The sequence below is a fragment of the Lemur catta genome, chromosome 1 (assembly GCF_020740605.2).
Source record: "Lemur catta isolate mLemCat1 chromosome 1, mLemCat1.pri, whole genome shotgun sequence".
Classification (NCBI taxonomy): Eukaryota; Metazoa; Chordata; class Mammalia; order Primates; family Lemuridae; genus Lemur; species Lemur catta.
Window position 1 is genome coordinate 79,096,224 of NC_059128.1, and position 25,038 is coordinate 79,121,261.

The following is a 25,038-nucleotide window of genomic DNA, read 5'->3' on the forward strand; positions in this document are numbered from 1 at the left end:
TTTTCTCATTTGGGTTTGCATTTATTGCTCTCAAGTCTGGACTGTAGGATAAATAAGGCAGTAGTCCCCAAAATATATAAAGTTAGGGACTGAAACTCTGGCAATTTGCACAAGTTCTGTCCGCTTCTTGCCTGTAACTCTGAAGCTGAATAGTACATTTATACATGCCAAATGTGTTCAATAATAAATGGTTTGCTTTGGATTGTACTTCCTCCCATTTAGATGAACTTCCAGGAACTGCAATGTCAAGAAAATATCATTACTATTCATTGTACATAGTCATACATTAGTGAAAAAGACACAGGGGAAAAAAACATCCTTATACTGAGAACATATTTTTATTCATCTGATTTCTACCCTAAGCTATTAGAGAGGTATGTCAGTTTATCTGTAATGGCTTCTCATTATTCCAATCTCTCCAGTCCACTCTCAGGTAGAGAAAAAATACTAGACATCATTTATAAGCCTGTCATTAAAAAGATCTTATGCACTTTTAAAAATAAACCACATGCATGTATTTTGATAAAAATAAAATAAAAAATCAGTATCTGTGAAATGCCTAAAGAAATAAAAAACATAAGAATCTAGCATTTCCTACATAGAAAAGAGCATGGAAAATATATTTAATGCCTTTAATCTGAAGGTAAAAATCAATTTGTAATGCCTCATTTCAAAGATATCAAAAATTATCATTCTGCTGTCAATATTGCCTACAACTTACCTTTTGAAGAGCCTCACCCCTCCCTTAAGACAAATCTTTTCAGCAGAGAAGTCTTCCTACTTAATTGTAAGCACAGATGTTTAGTTCTAAAGATAGAAATCCACCAACCCCAGAACCACATTTACTATCAGCAACATACTTAGCTGTATGTGAACTATGGCAGTAGATTTTCCTGAAGTAAGAGACCAGATATTTAAATCTTCCACTGAATATACATCTTCTATTTTCATCAAGGCTTCTTTGATACAGTCTACATTCAAATGGCTTGGTACACCTATTAGTTAGGAATATACAAGTAAAGTTTACTTTGGAAAAAAACGGTTTTATATTACTGATAAGACATTTTTCAAAGAAAACAAATGGCTTTGCCAAATTCAGTTTAAACAGATACTTTAAAATATGTTAATATTAGTACTTTAAGATAAACCATGCACATGTATATTTTTACTCAAAATGTAGGATATATAAAAGAGGTTAATATCTACTTAAAAAAAGTTCATTCTCCCTAAAAAAGAATGCCAATCAAGCCAGAATACTCATTTAACAGACACTCTAGGATAAACAAAAAAGGAAAAAGAGAGGAACATCCACTGATAATAAACCTATTGTTAAGAACTTTTATTTTCATGCTTACACATAATATCAGTAAGACAAGGATGTTGTAAATATAACAAAGTCACAAGTTAAATTGGAATTAAAGAATAAATAAACCACTAAACATAATTGCAGTGAGAATCAAGAGTTGCATTCTTGTCCTAGCTCCACAATTTATTAGCAGTATGACCTTAACCAAGGTAAGTTATCCCTCTGAACTTCAATTTTTGTTTGTAAATGGAGATAATTTATCCTACTATCTGCCTTACCTACTTTGCTTAGCTATTATAAGGGTCGAATGGCTAACAGATGGGAGTGCATTGATCTTTATATCTTACATACATGTAAGGTAGTGTTACATAGCCTAATAAATAACAGAAGAAAGCAAGAGTCCTACCTAGACTGTCCCCCCTGACTCCCAATTTGCTTTGGAGAAGTAATAAACTCATAATGGGTTAATGAGATCTTACCTTCTAGTATTATAACTATTGTATCCCATATGATGCGAAATGTTGTAAAAGCCACGAGAAATGAAAATATATATGTACAGATGGGATCAGCAATCTTGTATTCTGGCTAAAAGGTAATAGATCAAAGTTTATAATTAAATATAGACAGACATAAAACAGACTATAAAGCGAAGTAAGGCGTATGTTCCCTGTTCTTTGGCTTTCTTTGGCAGGATTGGAGAATACCTTTAAAACTTGGATATTGTAATTGAGAAATATCATCACTATTTCCTAGATTATTAATGACTTTCTTCATGGGAACTATTTCCAGAAGTTTAATCACTTGTTCTATTGTTCTTCTCTGTGCCTTCTCTATATCTTCCACCCAGAATCATAGACTATCAGAACTAGAAGGAGTTTGTTTGTTTTAGAGACAATGTCTCACTGTGTTGCCCAGCCTGGCCTCAAACTCTTGGGCTCAAGGAAGCCTTCTGTTTCAGCTTTCTGAGTAGTAGGACTATAAGCAGGCACCACCATGCCTGGCTCTGGAAGGAATTTCAGCAGGCATCTGATCTAAGCCCATCATAATAAGGAGGCAGGAACTTAAGGTTAGAGTTGAGGGGCTTGCTCCAGGTCAAAGCATTAATGGCAGAGCCAAGATTAGAACTCAAATCCCTGGATTTCACTACCTAGCAATTCAGTGACAAGGTTTAAAATTGAGTTCTCCAGTGAAGGCACTACCAAAGCCAACTATAGGTAAGTTACCCTATGAGGTGATCCCATTGTGTTTACTGCTAACAAAAGAGCTATACTGACGGCTTATGGCAATGCAAAATGAATAAAACTGACATTAGTTTCCAGCATACTGACAAAAGACAATCAGCTTTCGTTTTAACACTGAAGTTATGTACATTTTAAAACAGAAAAATTAGCAGTCATATTACCTTGAATCTTATGATGTATGCAGCTATTAGCACACCAACACTCTGTACCAAATCCCCCAAAGCATGTACAAATGCAGCTCGCACTGCCAGGCTATCCTGCCCATGGCTATTTCCACACCCAGAACCTGTGGTAGGAGAATTTGAAGGCAGGGTGTGGGAATGGGAGTGATGGTGACCAGACTGGTTCAACAGAAACCCCATTCTGTTAAAAATAAAAGAAAACATTATTATTTTCCTAATGTTATTGATAAAAATATTTGTTACTAGTCAGACACTAATGAAGTAACATGGAACTCATTCATTTAATAAATATTTGAGCAATTATTACTTATCAGGTACTGTTCTAGGTGCTGGGGTCAAAACTGAATAAGACAGACATATCTCTAAGCCCCATAGAGCTTATGTTGTAGTATAGAAGGTAGAGAAGCAAACACATATATACATAATGTACAGCCAGGCAATGCGAAATGCTTTCAAGAAACATAAAGCACTGTAAGAGGATGGAGAAAGATGGGGATTGTGGTCAGAGAGGGCCTCTCTCAGATTCTGTCTGAGCAGAGACCTGAAAGGATTCAGGGAGCAAATGTTGGTGAATGTGTTCTAGGTGGAAGAAGAGCAAGGTAAAGGCCCTAAGATAAAAATGTGCTCCATTTACTTAAAAAACAAACAAACACCCCCCTCTCCACCAAAAAAACCCAGCCATTATAGCCAGAAAAAGATAAGCCAAAGTGCTAGGAGATGATTGGAGAGGCACACGGGATCTTATTAAAAAGGCTATGGTAAAGACTTGATTTTATTCAAGTAAGAATAGAAGCCACTAGGGCAGGGATTGGTAAACTGTGGCCAATAGACCACTTTGGGTCACTAACATTTTTTGTACATCAAATTTTATCGGAACACAGCCACGCTCATTTGTTTACATTTTTTATTGTGGCTGCTTTTGTTTCATAACAGCAGAGTTGAGTAGCTTTGAAAGAGACTGTATAGCTCTCAAAGCCTCAAATATTTACTGTCTACCGCATTACAGAAAAAGTTGCTGACCCCTGGTCTAAATGATTAAATACATAACTTAAAAATTTCATAGCTTATAGGAAAAAAACCTGGTAGTTAAAAAAATCTAGTTAACACAAAAGTATTCTAAAAGTTAAACAAAAACAAACTTTGTCCTACTTAAATTCATGAATGTTAGTCAAACTCCAATATATGTGGGCAAATTAATGAGGAATTTATGATGTCCAAAGTGTTTCATTTATAAGAAAAATTAGTGTATAATGCTATATAATTTGAAAAATATGAAAATATCAGTACACATTTCTCAATGCATGTACAATAGTCTCTAAGTTCACAGTACTTGAAATTGTTAATGTGAAAAAAATATAGAGCTTACATTACATTAACTGCAACTCCAACAGCTGCGGTGATGAGCATTATATCTCCATTTATTTCATAGTTCATATGGATAGTTCTTTGCACAGCTTCATATAAGAGGAATCCCATAAGTATATATATCAACAGCACACTAATCATAGCTGACAAAACCTCTAGAGGGAAAAAGATATAAAACAAATATATTTTCATCACAATTATTATACTCAATACCAACTAAATATTATACAGTCTTTTATTTATATTTTATTTCCTCTAAGGAGATAAAAGCATAATTTTTGTCATGTCATTTTTCTTATTTAAAAAGTGTTTAGCAGCTTGACTGGGCTGGATCCTCCACCAATTCATCTTTATCACTCCCTATCCTCCACTCATCTCTCTTTAGGTCAAATTATGTATATTTACAGACCATACACAAGGTAAAAAATGAGAAACTGAGAAAAAAATATTTGTAATATATGTGACCACAGACTAATTTCCTGATATAAAAAAAGGACACTTAAAAATCAGTAACAAAAAAAAAATCAGTAACAAAGTGAACTACACATAAGAAAAATGGGTAAAGGACACACACAGTAATTCACAGCAAACAGAAATAGCTAAATTTCTGTTTGTCAAAATTCAATCATAATAAAAGAAATTTAACTAAGCATAAGATTTCTTTTTCCTCTACTAAATTGACAAAAATTAAAAAGTTTGATAATAGCCAAAGTGAGCAAGGATATACTGGTGGAAGTATCTAATGGTATTACCCTTTTCGGGAGCCAATTAATAAAACTAATAAAAATTTAAAATGCATATATTCCTGATCCAACAGTTCTACTTCTAGGACTCTACCTAACAGAAACACTGCGCAAAGATAATTGTAGCATTGTCTGTAGTATAAATAAAACCTGGAGACATTTTAAATGTCTACCAAAGAACTTAATAAATTATGATATATACATACATAGTGGACATACCACACAGCCATTTATTTAAAAAAAAAAAGAAAATAAGGCAAATTGATAATCACAAGAAAGACAAGAAAGACTACTTTCAGGATCATCTCTATAGTTCATTATCAGAGAAATTTCTCTGAATGTGTTAAAAAAATACAGACAGATAAGAAAGTATTACATCTGGGAAGTAGGACTGGAAGCTTGGAGGAGTTATTTTTCACATTATCCTTTTTGGTAATGTTTGAAGTACTCTAAAATTTTATTATAAACATATATTACCTTTAGACTAAAGAAAAACAAATAATTTTTTTTTTCTGAGACAGGGTCTCACTCTGTTGCCCTGGCTAGAGTACAGTGGCATCAGCATAGGCTCATTGCAACTTCAAACCCCTGGGCTCAGGTGATCCTCCTGCCTCAGCCTCCTGAGTAGCTGGAACTACAGGTGTGTACTGCCACACCTGACTAATTTTTTATTTTTTATCTTTTGTAGAGATGAGGTTTTTCTATGTTTCTCAGGCTGAAGAAAAACAAAATATTTAAGACATGCAAGCATTCAATGTCCCTTGACCCAGGATTCCTCTTCTAGGAATGATATACACACTCATGCCAACTGAGTCGCACATATGAAAAATGAAGTATGTTCCAAGGCTATTTATCAAGTGTTGTATATAATAGCAAATGATTGGAAACCACAAAAAGTGATTAATAAGGGCACTGTAACATGGAATACTATGCAGCTGTAAAAAAGGAACAAAAAAGCATATCCTAATAAGGAATAATTTCTAAGACATAGTACTATGTGAAAAAAGCAAAGTATACAATAATTATGTATGATATATTACCATTTATATTAAAAAAGGAGAAAAAAGAATATATAAATAATCATCTGTAAATATAATCTCTGGAAGGAATATACAAAATACTCATAAAAAACTGGTTACCTTGGGTGAGAAGAATTGGTGGCTGGGAAACAGGGAACACTTTGTAGTATATATGTTTTTGTATCATTTGAAATTTTCTACCATGTGAATATAAAGTAAAAATAATTTTGTATCTTTTCAAAATAACAAAAATAGGGTAATATAAAGTACATTTAAAAATTAACATGATTATATAAAACAAGTATTGATACTCAAATAGTAAAAGCAAGAAAATAATTTAGAGAAAAGCAAGAAAATAATTTAGAGAAAACTTTTCCTTTAGAGAAATCTGACATTAATCCTGTTAAGTGTTAAAAGGTAAACAATCTGGAAAACTGTTATCTGGGATGACTCATTTCTCAAAGGTTCAACATATTGGACTTTGATACATTTTTAGTCCAATTTATAAGAAAAATTAACTAGCACTTATAGGCTATTTCCTTAAGACACCTAATTCATGTAGCCAAAGCTCCTATGCATCAACAGAATAAACGTTAGAATAAAACAAAAAACACACAATTCCTATTGAAAACCATGGCACGCCTATTCCTGACGTACTTCAAAAGAGATACACAAGCTAAAGAAGAGGAGTAAAAAGAACAACTGAAATATATGAAGCTGTGGAGAAATTTCCATATTAAATACAGACTATAAACTCTTCAAGGATATGGATGGACCAAGTCCTATTCCATGTCATATTTACTGTAGTACTTAGCAGAGTAGCTTGCATATAGCAGACACTCAAATATTTATGGATCAATTTGTAGAATGAAGTTAGTCAAAAGTTGACCAAGGGAAAATGATAAAAGGCCATACAATTAAAGTTAAGCTAAATATGAAGAATAGGTCACTAACTAAATCCCCTAAAACAAGAAGTTAATACGTTAGAAGAGAAAGTTTAAGCCAAATAAAAGACAGAAAACACACATGGAATTTCCAAATTATAACTGCTAATCATAATGTACACATATATAAATAACATAAAGAAATGAAATAATTAAAAAAATTTTAAACCGTAAAATCTCATGTATTAGTCATAGCCTTCTACCACTAGTAGGACTTTAATCAAGTATCAAGGTTGAAGCTAGCAATTAGGCCACCATAGTTTTTAAGGTGCCTTAATCAAATTTTTAATATAAAAATTATAAAGCAATATACTTTACATTCATAAAGATTCATAGCCACACAAGTTAATGACAGAGATGCAATTGGTTATGAAAATTTAAAACCAATAATCAAACGTTGTTTCAAAACCTCTTAATATTAATAATTAGGTTGACCATTCTTTCCAGTTTTCCCAGGACAGTCCAGTTTATGCTTGCTGTCCTGGCATAATCATTAACAGTGCCCCATTTCACTCTCAAAAGCATCCTGGTTTGGATGATAAATTACAGTTACCCTAGTAGGTCTGCCAGATTAAGACACTGGATGTCCAGTTAAATTTGCATTTCAGATAAGCAACAAATAATTCTTTAGTATAAGTATGTCCCATGCAGTATTTCAGATATATTGGGAATATCTTGTGTGTATGCTAAATCTGAAAAAGCTATACCCCAGTGATAAAACACTTAAAATTACTTTTTCGTAAATTCTCAGACAAGACAAACCCAGATTCAAAATAAAGTAAAATGAAAGTCAAACAAAAAGCATGAAAAGAGCTCCTTGGCAGGACTCACATCCTTACAAGGCCCACTATGCTCCTGCAGCCTGCAGCTGACAATTTAGTTCTCCAGGGCAGTTTTCACCCATGTGAGCAGGATATGAGAGATCCTGATGACTACTCACAGTTACTGGTAATGGAATTCAGCTGATTCTGAGAAATTCCCAAAATGGCATATTAGGGACATGCTATCAATGATATCCCTTTTCAAGCAATTAATAAGGAATGTGCCTTATAGTCTGGTTCCCTTGGTGGAAAGCAAAGACATTCGTTTGTTATTTTTTAGTCTAATCACCTGTCAAAATGTCTTCTGGACAGAGTACTGATAAATGTAAAAGAAAAAAAGAAGACAAAATTTTAAGTAGATGTCTGGGGCTCAGATTTATAATTAGGAAGTATAAGGCATAGACAAAACTAAAAATCCTAATAGTAGTTATACGATCATTTGTTCTGATAAAACAAAAAGCTCTTTCACTGTGAATAAATTAAACTTTGGTGAAATACCATAAATAGGACTAATTTAGGGTTTAAAAAATTTTTCTCTCATAACATTCTTAACATGATGGAATGTAGATAAAGATAAGCAAATTTTCCTGCAACATTTAAGAGAGAGGGAAGCCTTCAGTCAACAACCAAATTATGATCTGCTCTAATTTTCTCATTCTTGCTCTGGGTTGGTCTTTGGTCACATAACTTACAATAAAGTTTTCCAAGACAAAAGGAGTACATATCAGATGGATTTATTTATGTTTGAGACAGAGTCTCGCTGTGTTGACCCAGCTTGAGTGCAGTGGCATCATAACTCTCTGCAGCCTCAAACTCCTGGGCTCAAGCAATCTTCTTGCCTCAGCCTCCTGGGTAGCCACCGTGCCTGGCTAATTTTTCCATTTTTTGTAGAGACTCCTGCTCAGACTGTTCTCCAACTCCTGTCCCCAAGCCATCCTCCTGCCTCGGTCTCCCAAAGTGCTAGGATTACAGGTGTGAGCCAGTGCACCAGGCCCTCAGATGGATTTTTCATTTTCTTAAAGGAGATCCAGGAACTTTTACAATTAAAAAATCCTAGATTTCTGTGAAAGTTACTACTCTATTAGCTTTAGGTAAACTTGAATGTCATATTTCAATCTAAATGGAAATTTAGCATTAAAAACTCTTGAAAGAGATTTTTATGGAAATGTTAGAAAACCTATATTATAGTAGCTCTAACATTTTGCTACTTAACTTTACACATATATAATTAAATCACTGCACCTGGCTAAACTGTAGCAGGGGAGGGAGTAAGATGAGTGAATGTGTTTTTTGCTATAAGATCACTTGGATCTTTTCATTCAGCTGAAATATAAACAGATGTTTATGGTCAATGACCTAATAAAAACTAAAATACACCCCGAATTTCAACTACAGAGAATAAATAATTTGAATGGCTAATAAATGCTAACAGAAAAAAATTAAATGGGAGAAAACAGAGATGATTATCAAGTTTTGGTAGTACTATAAAATATGAAAACTGCTTATTGCTCATTTAAAACATTAATTGCCGAAACTAGAGGTTTTCAAGATTCATATGAAAAACACTGGAGTCCTTCTCTGTTGTCCTCTTGTTATTTTCCATCATGGACCTTATTCTTTCTCTTTGCTGCATTTATTACAATTTATGATTATATTTGTGTTTGTGTATGTATTTACTGCCTGTCTCCTCACCCTACACTATTATTCATTCATTCAATAACTATTAGCACACATTTGGTGAATGAGTATCAGTTTGCTTTAATTATATAAACCACACACAGTCCATGAATATTTATTTTCATGGGTGCCACATAAATGTACTGGCCTATCATAACTGTTAATTTTGCTAATGCTATGATGCCAATAATGGGCATATTTCACTTAAATTATATAACACTTATCTTTCTATTGCCTCAAAGAACTATATATAGCAAACATCTAAAGACAGGATTCAGAGGTCTATAAAAATGAATACGGGAGTAGAGTGGACATATAGTCTCTCTTCTACTTCCTTTGCGCTTTCTCTTTTCTACCCTCTTCCAGTAGAAGGAAGGGAACAGAAGAAAAATGAGTGGGCTATACTGGATTTGCCTAGGACTTCCTAACTATTATAGGATAGGGTGAACATCCCTAATCTGAAAATCCGAAATGCTCCAAAATCTGAAACTTTCTCAGTGCCAACATGATGCTCAAAAGAGCATTTTATATTTCACATTAAGGACATTCAATTCGTATTTGTATTTCCACTCAGCCACAGAGAACCCTACTATACTCACACTAAAGTTATCATATAGGATTTTCAGTGGCCAACTGTTGCCACCAGAATGCCAATCTAAACTGCAAAGTTTGTCTTTGGATCTTCACACCTTCTATTCTAAATACTTTTGTACTTCTGCCTTCTTACTGCTCCCCTACCCCATACCCAGCATACCTACTGCTCTCAGGTTGACCCAGTGTTGACCACCTCACTCGTGTTTTCCTTCTGCCTCAAAACTCCCATTTCCAAGAAGTTCTAGACATCTATTTCTTTCCTATAGATGTTCATGTGAAATGATTAAATTTCCACTAAGATGTGGATAATCTAGGCATAACTCTTGTCAGGGGTGGGATAAGTCATTAAAATGAATCACTAGGAGAAGGGATTATGAGCTTTTTGGCTGTGTGTTTGGGGGAAGATTTTTTTAGCTGAATTCTTTCTGCTCCTTTGGTATCAGGGAATGAAAAACAACACAGAATTATCACGGTAACCATATACCTACCCCAAGACAACCTGTTACCTAGCCAGATCTGCTAGAGGTCTTTGCTCAGTAAAACTACACATTGCTGCAAAAGACTCCTACACTGTCACTTTGCCATTAACCTGGGCTGATGATCTGCATTACTATAGTGCAGATCTTGCTTTTTATTTCAGATACAAACAACTCTGCTTACTACAGTCCTTTCTCATGATCACTATCTTTATCTAATCTGTGCAACCTCTTCAACCCAAAATTTGGAAGAAGAGCCATATAAATAAAACCAATTAATTTCATAAGGATAGAGGCAGAAAGCAAGCAAAGGGATGTTCTCATTTCCCCCTTTTCTGGAAGATAACGCTATTCCTCTGAGGACACGTGGGATTTCTCCTAGTGTGGATTCATGAAATTCTAAGTTCTATTAGCTTCCAGAATAAAATTACATACCCATGGTCAAATAAATCCAGGTGTCTAAAATTAACTCACATATGGTTCCTACCCTGCTTTCCCTCTTCCTACAAAAAGCTGCTATTATAGCTCATGTAAAGTAATAATGAAAGGAAAAAAAAGAAAAACTTGAATGATGTTACACAATCTATGGGCTCACATGAAGGAAAAGAAAAGCAGCTACCGAAAACTGAATCCTGGGACAGCTACTTGGGCTTGTCTGGCAAATCTAAAAATACCTTTCTTTACCTTGACTGAATTATTTTTGCTAAAATGAACTTTGTTACATTGCAAAAATGTTACTAAAGACCTGTGAGTTAAAAAATGTTTGTACCCCCATAATATTCTGAAATTTAAAAAAGTATATCTTTAAAAACTGTTATTCAATCATCAGAGTGAATCATCTTACTTTTCTCCTACTACCTAGCTGAGATAGTTATACTGGGACAATTAAGAATTCTGATTAGGGGGAGAAGAAAAGGTAGGCCATTTTGGAGCATGGAGCATTTTGAGAGATATGAAAAATTGCATAAGAGGATATACTGGCATGTAAAAGAGAGAAGGAAAAGTAGAAGACTGGAACTTACTTTTATTGGAAACTTACTCTGTGCCAGTACCATGGTGGGTACTTTATATACCTTATCTATTTTTCACAATTCTGCCACAGCTACTATTATCCCTAATTGCAGAAGAAGAAACTCCTACTTAGAGAGATTAACTCACTCTCCAAAAGATCATATAGATCTGATTTGAACCAAAGATGATTTGATCACAAAATCTTAAACGTGGTCAGTACCAAAGCAAACAAATAGGACCAGCCCCTCACTACGATAAGTAGCTCCTTTCTAATTTCTTCTTACACCCAAAATGACCTATAAGTCAGTCTGTACCATCCAGCTATACCCAGGATCAAATAAATTTTTATAGTCTATTCTGTGAACATAACCACAGTTTTACATTTAATTAACATTATAGATAAATGTTTTCAAGTTCCAAATATTTTAGTCCCAAAATTTTAAAAATACTTCTACTCCCAGTTTGGAAATTGGTTTCATTTACTCTCAACACAAATAATTTGAGGATCATGCATTATTCTAAATTATCTGTTCCACAACTTTCATGTCCTTATTTACTCAGCCTGAATATGCAACAATTTTATTAATAATCTCTTATACAGCACTAATTAGTGTCAGACACAGAGTTTAATGTTACCTGTTCCTGTCCCTATTTAACTCATGGTCTAGAAGGAGATACAGTTTCATAAAAATAGCTATAAAAGATATGATGAATCCTATAAGGCATGTATAAATTGTTATGAGAAAATGAAAGGGAGATAAACTTAGAGAATGATACTGCTAATATCTGACTACAATTCGTAGAAACAAATCCTCCTTTATACAAATCCAAACTCATAAATAAATCAGAGGTGATTTCATTATACAATTCTTCATTGCATATTAGATATATTTATCTCAGTTTCTATTTGCTTTCACATGTGTGACATGCATTCATTGAATGCCAGTTGAGAGTTCAAATTATATAAATGTAACAGTTGTAATTTGACATTAAACACAGTATTGTAAGTATTAAAAACTCCTTATCGCAGGAGAAACAAAGGCATAGTAAAACTATTTAGCCTAGGTTAACTAGACCAAAGAACACCAGAAATTGAATTTCCATTTCCTCATTTTTTATCCAATAAAAGCTAATCTTTGGGTTTATAGAAGAAACAAAAACTATCCCTTCTTCTTTACACCAGACCATGTAGAGGAGCTGGAAGTCCACTACAGACAGCAGTGGACTGTCTTATAAAGCCAATTCTCTAGAAACATTCCAGATTCAGTCTAAACTGTGCACAAGGAACTGATGGGGAAGAGGAGAAAACTACAATGTGAACAGCAGGTAACATCACTATTTTCCCATCAGGTAGAATAGCATCTTCAATTTCTTTTACTTCTATCTTTTTAAAGAAACATTCTAATCATTCTTACTTGGGTGAAAATCCATTTTCATTGGTACTTCAAAACTATTCACAGACACAAATCAGTATCAAAAATATTTTGGAACTCAAAAGAAACAAAAGGCAAGAGTAGAGGCTGACAAGAACCTCTTTTACTTTCTTCCACTGGACTCTCAGCATTTTTGTTCTCTTACTTAAGAGTATAAACTCCATTTTATCTCTAGCACCTAAAAGCAGTAAACGTGATTTGCTACCATATTATGACAAAATCTAACCAAAATTTTTAAAGATTGGATACTCCACAGAGTTTACAGTGGCATTTCTACATATATAAATAAAGCCACATATAAACCTTGAATTTATTTAAAATTCTTCATAGAAGAATAAATGAAGCTGATTACACGAAGAATAAGTGAAGGCTGCTTTTGAAGTGCTAGGGACTTTTCTAAGTACTTTACAAATATTAACTCATTTAATATTCTTAATAACTCTATGAGGTAGGAACCATTATTAGCATCTTTTTACAAGTAGGAAATGGAAGTACAAAGATGTTAGGTAACTTGCCCAAGGTCATACTGGTAGGAAGTCAGGGAGCCAGGACTTGAGCCAAGCCATTGGTTTCAGGGTCTGTACTCTTAACTACTTCTCTTTGTTGCCTCTCTCATGGGTACTTGTAAATACCAAACAAAAGTCTATAATCAATAGTCCATAGGTAAATATAAAACAAGCAAATGCCTACAGAGAATGTGATCTTTTAAAGTGAAAAATGTATCCACACAACACAGAACTAAAATGGCAATTATAACTAAGCGTGACTTGATATTTATTATTATCAAATAGAGTGTTACAATTTGGTTCCTCAATGCAGAAAAAAATTCCAAGAAATCTTAATCTAATTTTCTGCTTCCTCATGCAGAATCCCAAGGCAATATCCTATGCTCGATTCTTATTCAAAAGGAACAAGAGAATATTATTTCTCTCAATAGTTAAGTGGTCATTCTCATTCTTTAAGCTCTGAAATTTTCAAATCAAAATTGTCTACATACTGTTATAAAGTGATCTCTAAGAGACAGAACTCTGTATATAGAATCACTGCCTCCAGGTCTAGAGTTGGACATAGAGTATGCTGCCTTTTGCATAAGAAAGGATGGCATGGAGCAGGATATGAACACATATATGTATTTGCTTATATTTTCAAAAGGAAATGCTGTAAAGATAGGCCAGAAACTAATTAAAATAGTTTACTAATACAGAGTGGGAAGGGGGAATGGGGTGGAGGGACAGAATGAAAGCAAAACTTCTCTGAGTAAATCTTTTCAATTAAAAAATAACTTTTGACTTTTGGAATATGTTTTATACATTTACAAAATAAATCAAGGCTGGGCACAGTTGCTCACACCTGTACCCCCAGAGGCTGAGGAGGGAGGACAGCTTGAGGCCAGGAATTTGAGACGAACCTCAGCAACATACCAAGACCCTGTCTTTACAAAAAATTAAAAAAAAAAAATTAGCCAGGGCGGTGGCACATGCCTGTAGTCCAGCTATTCAGGAGACAGAAGTGGGAGGATCATTTGAGCCCAGGAGTTTGAAGCTGCAGTGATCTATGATCATGCCACTGTCCTTGAGCTGGTGCAACAGAGTGAAACCTAGTCTCTAAAACAAAAACAAAACAAACCAACAAGGAAAAAACTCCATCCCTGTCCTACCTCCCATGCCATCAAAACAAAACAAAATTCAACAATAGTGACAAACCAGAAATTTCTTAGGGAGATTCCTTCTGCAACGTTCTTCAAAGCCTGAATCACCAAGTCTTGGAATTAGAGGCCACAAGAGCTACACTATTTAAATGTGTTCAATGTAAATATATCTCCCCCTAAAGAACTTCAAGAGATGACTCATGAAGTAATGGTACTCTGTGGAACTCAAGGACACCAACTGCTTTGGTTTATAGCTTTATTTACCAAATTCTATATAACTCTGTTGTCTTTTGAATCTTGCACAAATCAACATAAGTTTTTTTCTTCCACTATTTCCACCATTACTTCAAAGAATAAAATAAGTCAAATAAGATCTGTATTTAGATTTATTCTCATACGATTTTGGAATATGAAAAGGAAAAAAGAAGATCCCAAAAGGAAGCTTGAGTACCTCCTTAGCTCTGGAAATATTCATCTATCCATATCTTTAACAATTCTCTCCCTTTTATTTTTTAGAAGACTTGTAAAAATTGAGATAAAATTCATACAATATAAATTTCACCACTTTAACCATTTTAAAGTGTACAATTCAGTGGTTTTTAGTACTCACACAAGGCTGTACAACCATAACCACTATCTAATTCCAGAACGTGCTGATCACCCTCCAAAGAAATCCCATACTAAGTAGTCACTCTATTTTATTTTTTTTAAGTTCTATTTCCTGAGGTTCTTGGTAGTAGGGCTTTGGACCTCCAAGATTATTCTTTTACAGTTTTAAACTTTTTCCTCCTGTTTCTATCACATCTTTCTGTTTTATATTCTGGGAGATTTTCTTGGCTATATATTCTAGTCCTTCTATTGAAAATAGAATTTTTTTTTTTTTTTTTGAGACAGAGCCTCACTCCTTTGCCTGGACTAGAGTGCAGTGATGTCATCATAGCTCACTGCAACCTCAAACTCCTGGGCTCCAGTGATCCTCCTACCTCAGCCTCTCGAGCTAGGACTACAGTTGTAAGCCACCATGCCTGGCTAATTTTCTTTATTTTTCATAGAGATGGGGTCTGTCTTCCTCAGGCTGGTCTTGAACTTCTGGCCTCCCAAAATGACACACCATACCCGGCTTGAAAATGGCATTTTAAAAAAGTTTCAGCAGTAATATTTTAATTTCAAAGAGCTTCTTTTTGTATGTTTCTTTTTAAAAACATTTTACTGTTTTACCATCCAGAGTATATTAATAAGATAATTTTAAAACTTTCCTTCTGTTCTTTAAGTTATCTCTCTTTCCTCTATGCTTAATTTTTTCCTCTATGCTTAGTTTAATTTTGGTCATTTTCTCTCATGCTGGTGGTATTTCTCATATGCTAGAAGGTTCTTGGTTGTCCATTCACATTTAGGGTGGAAGGATAGGAAAACTGCCCTTTGCAAAAAGGAAGTGATGGAAGGATAGGCCAGAAATGCATCAAAGTGGTTATTATTAAGGGGTACAGGGCAGGGCAGAGTAGGACAAGTGTATTACTTTAGGGTAAGTAGGTGGGAAACCAGGCTGTAAGGCTGGAGAACCCTGAATTCTAGTAGAAATAAGACTTATTCTGGAGCATCAACAGGCACATTAGAATTCTCAGCTTTCTCCAAACATTTCATTCAATTTCTTTCTAGAAGAACTATTTGGTATTTTACATTGGGGAAAATGCAGGCTGCCTGAGTGGAGGTGGTGGGTAAGAAGGGAGGTAGGGCAGAGTGAAATTACTAAGAGCAGCTTCCCACTTACAGTCATTCAATTAATATTCTCTGTTTTTAGCCCCAGTTCTCATTTCTGCTCATCTCTGTCCCTGAGCCTTCTTTGGAGATCTGTTGGGCTAATCCAGTTACAGTTCAGAGTATATTCTAGGACTCAGGCTGTAGTTTCTTGGCTTGTTTTCTCCTTCGATGTACTCTTACCCACTTTCCAACTTCCAGAAATTTGTGGAAACTTCTTGTTTATTGGTGACCCAATCATTTGGTTCTCTTTGTTGTTTTGGTACTTCTATGCAAATGACATGTGGTCATATGGCACTTCATATAATAGTTCAGGTGATTTTTTTTTTTTGAGACAGAGTTTTTGTGTCACCCCAGCTAGAGCGCAGTGGTGTCATTGTAGCTTACTGCAACCTCAAACTTCTGGGGCTCAAGTGATCCTCCTGCCTCATCCTCCCAAGTAGCTAGGACTACAGGAGTGTGCCACCACGCCCAGCTAATTTTTCTATTTTTGGTAGAGGTAGGGTCTTGCTCTTGCTCAGGCTGGTCTCCAACACCTGGCCTCAAGTGATTCTCCTGCCTCAGCTTCCCAGAGCTCTAGGATTACAGGTGTGAGACACCATGCCTGGCCAGTTCAGGTAATTACTTTATACATATTTTTGAAATAGGTAAAAAATTAAAAATTAACACAGTAAGAAGCAGAACTGTGTAGATATCAATGTATGATTTTAACCCTTATTAACTAAACATTAATATTTGTTCAAAACAAGCAAATAAAAATATACGCATTTGCAGAATTATGTTGATACACTGGTTTCAATGAAGGTCCGCCACATAGTATATACTTAAAATCAATTTATAGTAATCCTTAAAATCTAGGCTATGGTAGCTTTGGTCAAAATACCTCAACTCAAAGGGAGAAGCTAATGCTTATTAACAAGTTAAACTCATGTAGTTTTGCTTAGTTCAATAAAATGAAAGTAAACGTTTTCTGATGACATCTTCAGGACATAGGGAAAAATGTGAAGATTAATGATCATCATATAATTTTATGTGTAAACTGTTTAGCTGACTGGGCAGAATGTACCCTGGAATAGATGTTTTGGAATAGTCTCATTTTCTTTTTTTAAAAAATTTTATAATAGAGACAGAGTCTCACTATGTTGCCCACATTAGTCTTCAACTCCTGGCCTCAAGTGATCCTCCTACCTCGGCCTCCCAAAGTGCTGGGATTACAGGACTGAACCACTATGACTGGCCTTATTTATCTATTTTCATTTGCTTTGTTCAAACAAGATACCATTGGAAAGATTTCAGTTAATCAGGGTTATAGGTCATTGTGGCTTTACTATATTGTGGTTATAAAACATTATAAACCAAAAGAAACCCCAATTACCTACCTAACCGATGAAATCCAAAGGTGAATCTTTTGGTTGGTGATTTTGATGACAGCCACAAAGCAAGCAGGGTAAGTATGATGGCGCTTAGGTCAGTTAACATATGAAGTGCATCTGTCATGATTGCTAGGCTATTTGCAATGTATCCACCTTTGAGTAAGAGTGGGAGGAAAGAAGGAATAGTTAATTAAAAAAAAAAAGTAAGCAATCAAAACAGAAATACGTAACACCCTACAAAATATGAACTTCTAACTAAATCTTTATCATATTACAATTAAGTCAAAGTGTTCTAAAATTGTATGCAAAATATTATATATACGTATATTTTTCTGGTGGGAATGTCAATTTTTGTTAACAGATTCTTCAAGGAGTCAATGGCCTTAAAAAGTTAAAACCCCCTAGGCAAACATATAAAGAGAAATTTTGTTTTAGCACTGCAACTTTCGCTAAACCTACTAATTCTACTATCAGATCGTGAATTATTAATAATAATAATATCTAAATATTACAACAAAGCTGAAGAAAAGGTAGGTGTTGATTTGCTGGGGAGGGTTTGATCATAATTTTTTGTTGTTGTTGCCCAGGATGGAATGCAGTGGCACAATCATAGCTCACTGTAATTTCAAACTCCTGGGCTCAGGCAATCTTCCTGCTTCCGCCTCCTAAGTAGCTGAGACTACAGGTGTGTGCCACCACACCTGGCTAATTTTTTTATTTTTTGTAGAGACGAGGTCTTGCTATGTAGCCCAGGCTGGTCTCAAACTCCTGGCCTCAAGTAATGCTCCCACTTTGGCTTCCCAAAGTGCTGAGATAACCAGCATGAGCCACTATGCTCAGCCTGAACATAAAATTAAACTGAAGGAATCACAAAATGTATATTAATTCAACATAAAATATAAAAATTAACTGATACACTTGGATATAGATAGCAGTATCTTTGAATAGAGGGACAAAAGTTGGTATTTAGGATACAATTTTTTTGGTATTGATTTTCCAGGCATTACACATATAACACATTTTGTGTGTGTGTATCTGTATTGTCCCATTATAGACAACCTTCCTAGCACCATTCATTGAATAAGCTAACTCAAACTTTTATGTGTATCAATCACCTGGAGGGGTTGTTAAAATACAAACTGTTTGACCATCTACTCTAAGAATTCAGTAGGTCTGGGATGCAGCCTGAGAATTTATATTCCTAATGTGTTCCCAGGTGACGGTGATGCATCAGGCCTTGGAACCACGCTGAGAATCACTGTTATAATGTAGAGTGGCACTTCATGATCAGGTAAGTGTGCTGAGCTGTTGGTCCCCTTCATTCCTGGGCTGAATATGCAGAGCCAAGTGTAGCAGGAGACCTGAGGCTGATGATCTTACAGGCACATACATTAACCTCAATGTGCTCTATCTATATAAATAGCACTGAGAGGAAATACAGGTTAGTGGTCAACAACATGGAGCTTTGGAATCTCAGAGACACTGAGTGAGTTACTTAACCTTTTTGAGCCTTACTCATCTATAAAATGAGGATAATTCCTTAAAGCCACACTGTCCAGAACTTTCTGAGACAGAAATGTTCTATGTCTGTGCTGTCCAATGGAGTAGCCACTAATCACATGTGGCTTTTGAGCATTTTAAAAATGGCCAGTGAAACTAAGGAATTAATTAAATTTTAATAAACCTAAATTTTAAAAGCCACATGTAGGTAATATCAGCAAAAACATAGTATGGACCTCTGAAAATCATCTCCTTCTTAAAGGCAATGAGAACATGGACAAAAATTGTCAAAATCAGCTTTTTTAGAACTTTGGAAATGAACTAAAGCCTTACACATATAGCATTCATTTAAGAAAAATGGCTGATTTTCAGTAAAAACAGTTAGCTTTGTGGTGTTTTAACTTGCCCTATGCCCATTTGCCATTCCTCAGTTTTCTGGTAGCTTGAAAACCAACAGGCCACAAAACCTCACTTTGGCAGTCACTGGAGGAGGAAAAATGGCTTTGGAGCTCCTTCAAAGCCCCATTCCCAGAGAACTGTCATTATTTGACCTGTCTGGGGATTCCCTGAAATATCTGCAAAGCTGTTTTTTATTTGACCTGACACTTGGAACTTGCCCTGTGTCAGCACCTCCCACTTTCCTTCCCATGCTTGTCAAAAACTATCAGAGGCAACTAACACTGCAGTTACCTGAGGTACTAGATAATAATGTGTTCCCTTTGTTCTGAAATTTCACAATGATGTACTGTGTTGTGGATCTCTTTTCACCCAATTTACTGGGCTTTTGTTGACTTTTTCAATCTGGAAATGCATAACCTTCAGTTATGGAGAAATTTCTTAAACTATTACTGTTGATGATTTCTTCCCTTTTGCTTTCTCTTATTCCTCAGACTCCTACTATTTGGAGTTTAGACTGATAATTCCAATTTTTTTTTTTGCCTTTTCTCTCCAATTATCCTTCTGTTTTTTTGCTCTACTTTGTGAGAGGGTACCTTAATTCATCTTCTAACTTTTCTATGGAGTTAAAAATTTTTCTATTCATATGTTTTTATTGTTCAAAAGTTCTTTTCTTTGCCCTGAATTTTTTTTAAAGCAGCCTGTTCTTGCTTTATGGATACTTGATATACAATTATATCTGACTGGTTCTTAAACAGGTTTTAACTAGCTTTCCTTATTTTAGCCTTCTTTACGCACACTTCCAGAGGTACCTGGTACAACCAATTCTGGGCCTACTTAGGATTCTCTAGTGCAGCAGTTCTCTACTGGGGTCCTTGGATCAGCAGTATCAGCAGCCCCTGGGATCTTGTGTTTTAACAAGTTCTCTAGGTGATTCTGATGCACAGCAAAGCTTGAGAACCACTGGTCTAGTGTAAACTGAGTTGGTTCTCAGCTTCCCCACTGCTGGCTTAGAAGCTGGCTTTTTTGAGTCTATTAAGTCTGTTACCTCTTTATCTTTTTTCTTTCCAGTTTCCAAAATTTTTGTTGCTATTTTCTCCTCTCCATTTTTTCCCATCTGTGTGGATTTGTATCTTTTTTTTTTTAATCCCTTCATTGTAGTTTAAGACAGGTTTCAGAGGAAGCAAAATTAGATGCTAAAGTTCAATTTGCCATCTTTATTTTACCTGGAAGTCTGTATTCGCTCTTCAAGCATTTTCATTCCCAATACAATTGGTAAACTAATTGATAAGTCTGTTACCAAATCCTGAGGATATTTAGTTCTCATCTAATTAGACCTCTCAGCAGTTTCAACCTATTTATTTCCACTTTGAAATACTTTCTTTTCTTGGATTTTGGAACACCTATTTGTCTCTGCTTGACTTCTAAAGTTGTAGTTCCTCAGGACTTAGGCTTTCTAGGTAATTTTATCCATTCCTATGGCATGACATACCATATCTCTCTACCTTGACCTGTCTTTTGAATTATAGACTCATATTTAACAGCGCCCCCCACCAGATAGCTTCACTTGGATGTTTCCCACACATATAAAAAGTAACATGTCTAAAACAAGCCCATGTCCAAATCCTATTCTGCATTCTCCTGGTGCTTCATAAGATCCAGTTCTATACACTCAGCTGCTTAGGTGAAAAACTTCAGAATCATTCCTGACACTGTTCTCTCCTCAACCTTCACATCCAAACCATCAGCCAATTTTGTCAGTGGACCTTCAGTTTTTTAGTAAGTGCATTTTTCTCCATCCATTCTATTCCAAGCCATAATTGTTTCTTGTCTGGACCCCTGCATCAGTTTACTTGCATCCAGAAATGTACCTTCTCATTCAGTCTCCACATAACAGCCAGAATAATCTTTCAAAAAGGTACACCCCATGATGTCACCCTCTTGCTTAAAACCCCTGACTGGCTTCCCATCGCACTTAGAATAAAAACTATATTCATTTAATGTGGCCTATCAGGACCTGCCTGATGAGGTCCTCCTGCCTCTTTCCCTCATATTTACTACCTTCCAGCTAAACTGGCCTTCTTTTCTATTCCTTTTAAAGAACTGAAAGCTTTAGGACCTTTGTACATGCTGTTCTCTTTGCTTGGAACACTCTCTCACTCCCTTTGCTTTGATAACTCCTACTATTTTTTTTTTTTGTTTAAATGTACCTAGTTCATGCATAAACTATATCTCACTGGTTACTATATGTTGTAGTACCTTGTTCTTTTTCTCCGTAACACTTAAGATGATGTGAATTTTAAATTTACTTGTGTGCTTAACGTCTTATCTTCTTAAATGCTCCAGGTAATAGGGATTATAATGTAGGGTGTCCCAAAAATTGCCATACAGAGGGAAAATGGGAAATTGTAGCTAAACATACCTTTATTTACAAAATATTCATTGCAAAATTTTACAAAATTTTTCCTTTTCACTTGTGACATGGCAATAATTAGTATAAAGTCAGTAATTTTCTAGGTGGTTGCCTGAAGGAGGAAACTCAACCAAAGGGGATCCTTGCTGGCTTGCGGTAGGGGAGGGAGAAAGAAAATCAGCTAGCTGCCTCCAGACTGGGCCTTCTTGCCAGTCAGGAAACCCATGTTAAGACTTAAAGACCAGCTCTTATTCTCTCCAAGGCTAAATAATATTGTTAATGCCTACCTTAAATACTACTATCTTATCTGTATTATTTAACACAGTATTTTCCTGTTTGAAAATAAAGTCAGTATTTGAAAGGAAATACTTATATTGTGGCTTTCACAAAACAACATTTGCCAAATAAGAGATTGGCAAATGGGAAGTTCCCATTCCCAGAAATGGGAAGTAAGGACAATTACATTGTAATGATTTTTTACTTAGGTAAAATAAACTCTAGATGAATTTTAAGGTGGAAAATTGTGATTAATGTTACTTTAACTTCAAATACTAAATATTAACTTCAAAAATCACTAAGCCTGAATACTCAATATTCTAGTTGTGTTAATTTGGGCAAGTCACTGAATCTTAGTCTGCTTAAAACCATGGTGCCTTATCTGGCCACAGCTTTACTCCTGTCTTTTAATTTCTTTACAGCTTAAGCATTTATAATTCTCTAACAGAATAAAATTTAATTAATTCAAAAAAATTTACTGAGTCTCTGCTTTGTGCCAGTCACTGTTCTAGGTGTTGGGAATTCAGCCTATTTCAGTTGAAAAAGACAGATATTAAATAAGTAAATAAATAAGATACTCTCAGATGCTTAGGACTTTGAAGATTGGGGAAAGAACAGAGGACAAAAGAGATTTAGTCAGTTAGAAAAGGTCTCTCAAAGATATCTTTTGAGATGAGACATGAATGACAAGAAACCAGCCAGGAGAAGATCTGGGAAAAGGGAATCTATATGGGCTGTTTTTTTTAAAAAAGAACTGTTTTTCAAACTGCAAGCCCTGACCTACTATTAGGGGTCCATGAAATCAATTTAGTGGGTTGGGACCACAGGTGAAAAAATTAGAATACATCACATGAAATAAGACTTTTGTTTCAGTTATGTATATATTTATACACATGTTTACGTGTGTATACATACACACATATGTATGCATGCATGCCTACTTGAGTCACAATGTTAAGTGTATTTCTTACTATAGTGAGGTCAAAAAAGTTTGAAAGCCACTGAGGTAGAAGGACCAGCTAGTTTGAAGGCCTTAAGGCCAAAAAGACCTTTATGAGTTGTAGGAAGAAAAAGAAGGCAAGCATGGCTGAAGTGAGCACTGGGGAGCAATGGTATGAAATGAGTAGGAAACATAATTTTCCTACATACAACGTCCAGCCAAAACATCTTAATTCTGGATTGCCACCTCTGTTTTCATCATGGTTCATCATTAAAAGACAACATGAAAGAATCATCTCCTTGCTTTAATGTCACTTTGTAAACTGTCACTAACAGTTACATGCGACTGTGAAAATAATCTCTAAATGAAGAATGGAATGTATCTTATAGTCAGAACGTATTATTTGTATAATTAAAAGACGAAAAAGAAAACCAAGTTCATAGAACTCTGGGGAAATCCATTGGTTCATTTCAGACCCACCTTATACTGAAAAAATTTCATGTTAGTTGGTAGTATTTAGTTTTGCAAATCTCTTGATGATAAATACAAAAGGAAACAGTATAAACAGACCACGTAAATCAAATGCAGAGAAAAAACTCCAGTGACTGGGACTGTAGATATGGCTCTTCCATTAAGTCTCTAAGTGGCTTCATAACTTATTTAACCTGTCTGGGCCCTCAGAATCCTTATACGTAAAAAAGAAGGTGGAGCAGGTGTTCAGTAAGATCCCGTCACGCCGTAAAATTCTGTGATTCAAAGTAATTTTAGAATCATTTACTATTTTAAACGTTGCAAAAATTAAGGGGGTATTTTACTAGAATTTTTTAAAAAGAGGAAGTTACACAGTATACAATGAAGATAATGCCCAACTTTAACTTCATAGTGTCTAAAGAACTAGAAGACAAAGTCAAAGTTATCTCTAGAAGTTTATGTTGTACTTAGGTTGCTCTGTACTTTGGAACCCTTATGGCATTTTCATATCATGAGATCAGTATCTTGATAAATACAAACTTCCTAAAAAGAAAGTTTAACCCCAAATCAGGTGTAACTACAGCTTGACAAAAGACTCTCAATGAAAGGTAAACAGAAAGTGAGTTGGCAACACAACTCACCTACAAGCTCTCCAATCATGAAAATCAAGTAAAGAACGGCAGCAGTGGTCAACCTGGTTTTCACCTTTCTCTGCTTCAGCAACTCTCTCTGTTTGCTGCAGCTGTCACAGGAATCCACCTTCAAACTCAGCTGACTGTTGGTCAAAGGTAAGTCCTGGTCCAGTAAGGAATCATCGTCGGCCTGGAGGGCCGGGTGCGCCCCGTTAATAGGCCTTTCCAGGATTTCAGAACCATCATCGGCCACCACAACTCGAAGTTTGTTGAACCGAGAAAGCCCCTCATCCCCCACCTCATCCGAGAAGTCAAAGGCGCTGCTGTCATTTAAGAACAGAGGCGCATCATCCTTCCTCAGCAGAGATTTGAGGCGCTTCCACGCGCCGGACCCGGCCATGGCAGGGGCTGAGCGGCCGCGGCGCGGAACGGCTCGTGCAGGCGGCCGGCGGCGGCTCCTACTTCACGGGAGCGCCAGTGCCCGAGGGCAGTGCAGCGCGTCCCTCCCCATCCTGTGGAAAACGAAACACGTTATAAATTAAAGGCGCCCCAACACTGCCCACAAGTTCCGAAGCCCCCGGCGGCGGAACGCAGGGCCAGCCCCGAGGCTCCGCTCCGCGAGGGGGCGGCGCATCTACCTGGGGCGCCGCCGCGGGGCCGCCGCTCATCTCCCCGCCCCGGGCCGGCTCGGCTGGGCCAGCTCCCCGGGGCCGCGGGGCCGTGCTCGCGCCTACTGCGCCCGGCGCCGGAGCCCCGCTCGCGGGTCTGACAGCTTGAGGCCGGGCGCCCGCGGCCACCGCCTCTCCTCGCCCTGCGCGGGGC

The 25,038-nt window shown here is 36.1% G+C and overlaps 1 protein-coding gene across 2 annotated transcripts; it reads right to left on the reverse strand.

Moving 5' to 3' along the window:
• SLC30A4 (solute carrier family 30 member 4) lies at positions 1-25,034 on the reverse strand. Of its 2 annotated transcripts, XM_045528395.1 has the most exons (8): positions 24,855-25,034; positions 24,226-24,728; positions 17,595-17,741; positions 4,096-4,249; positions 2,709-2,910; positions 1,786-1,891; positions 861-995; positions 1-237 (listed from the first exon to the last, which is right to left on the reverse strand). In XM_045528395.1, the coding sequence occupies exons 2-8, from the start codon at positions 24,614-24,616 to the stop codon at positions 83-85; spliced, it is 1,290 nt and encodes a 429-aa protein (XP_045384351.1). In that variant the 5' UTR covers positions 24,617-24,728; positions 24,855-25,034; the 3' UTR covers positions 1-82. The 2 variants fall into 2 exon arrangements, with proteins under 2 accessions (XP_045384351.1, XP_045384357.1); XM_045528401.1 differs by lacking the exon at positions 17,595-17,741.
• Between the last annotated feature and the right edge of the window lie 4 nt (positions 25,035-25,038).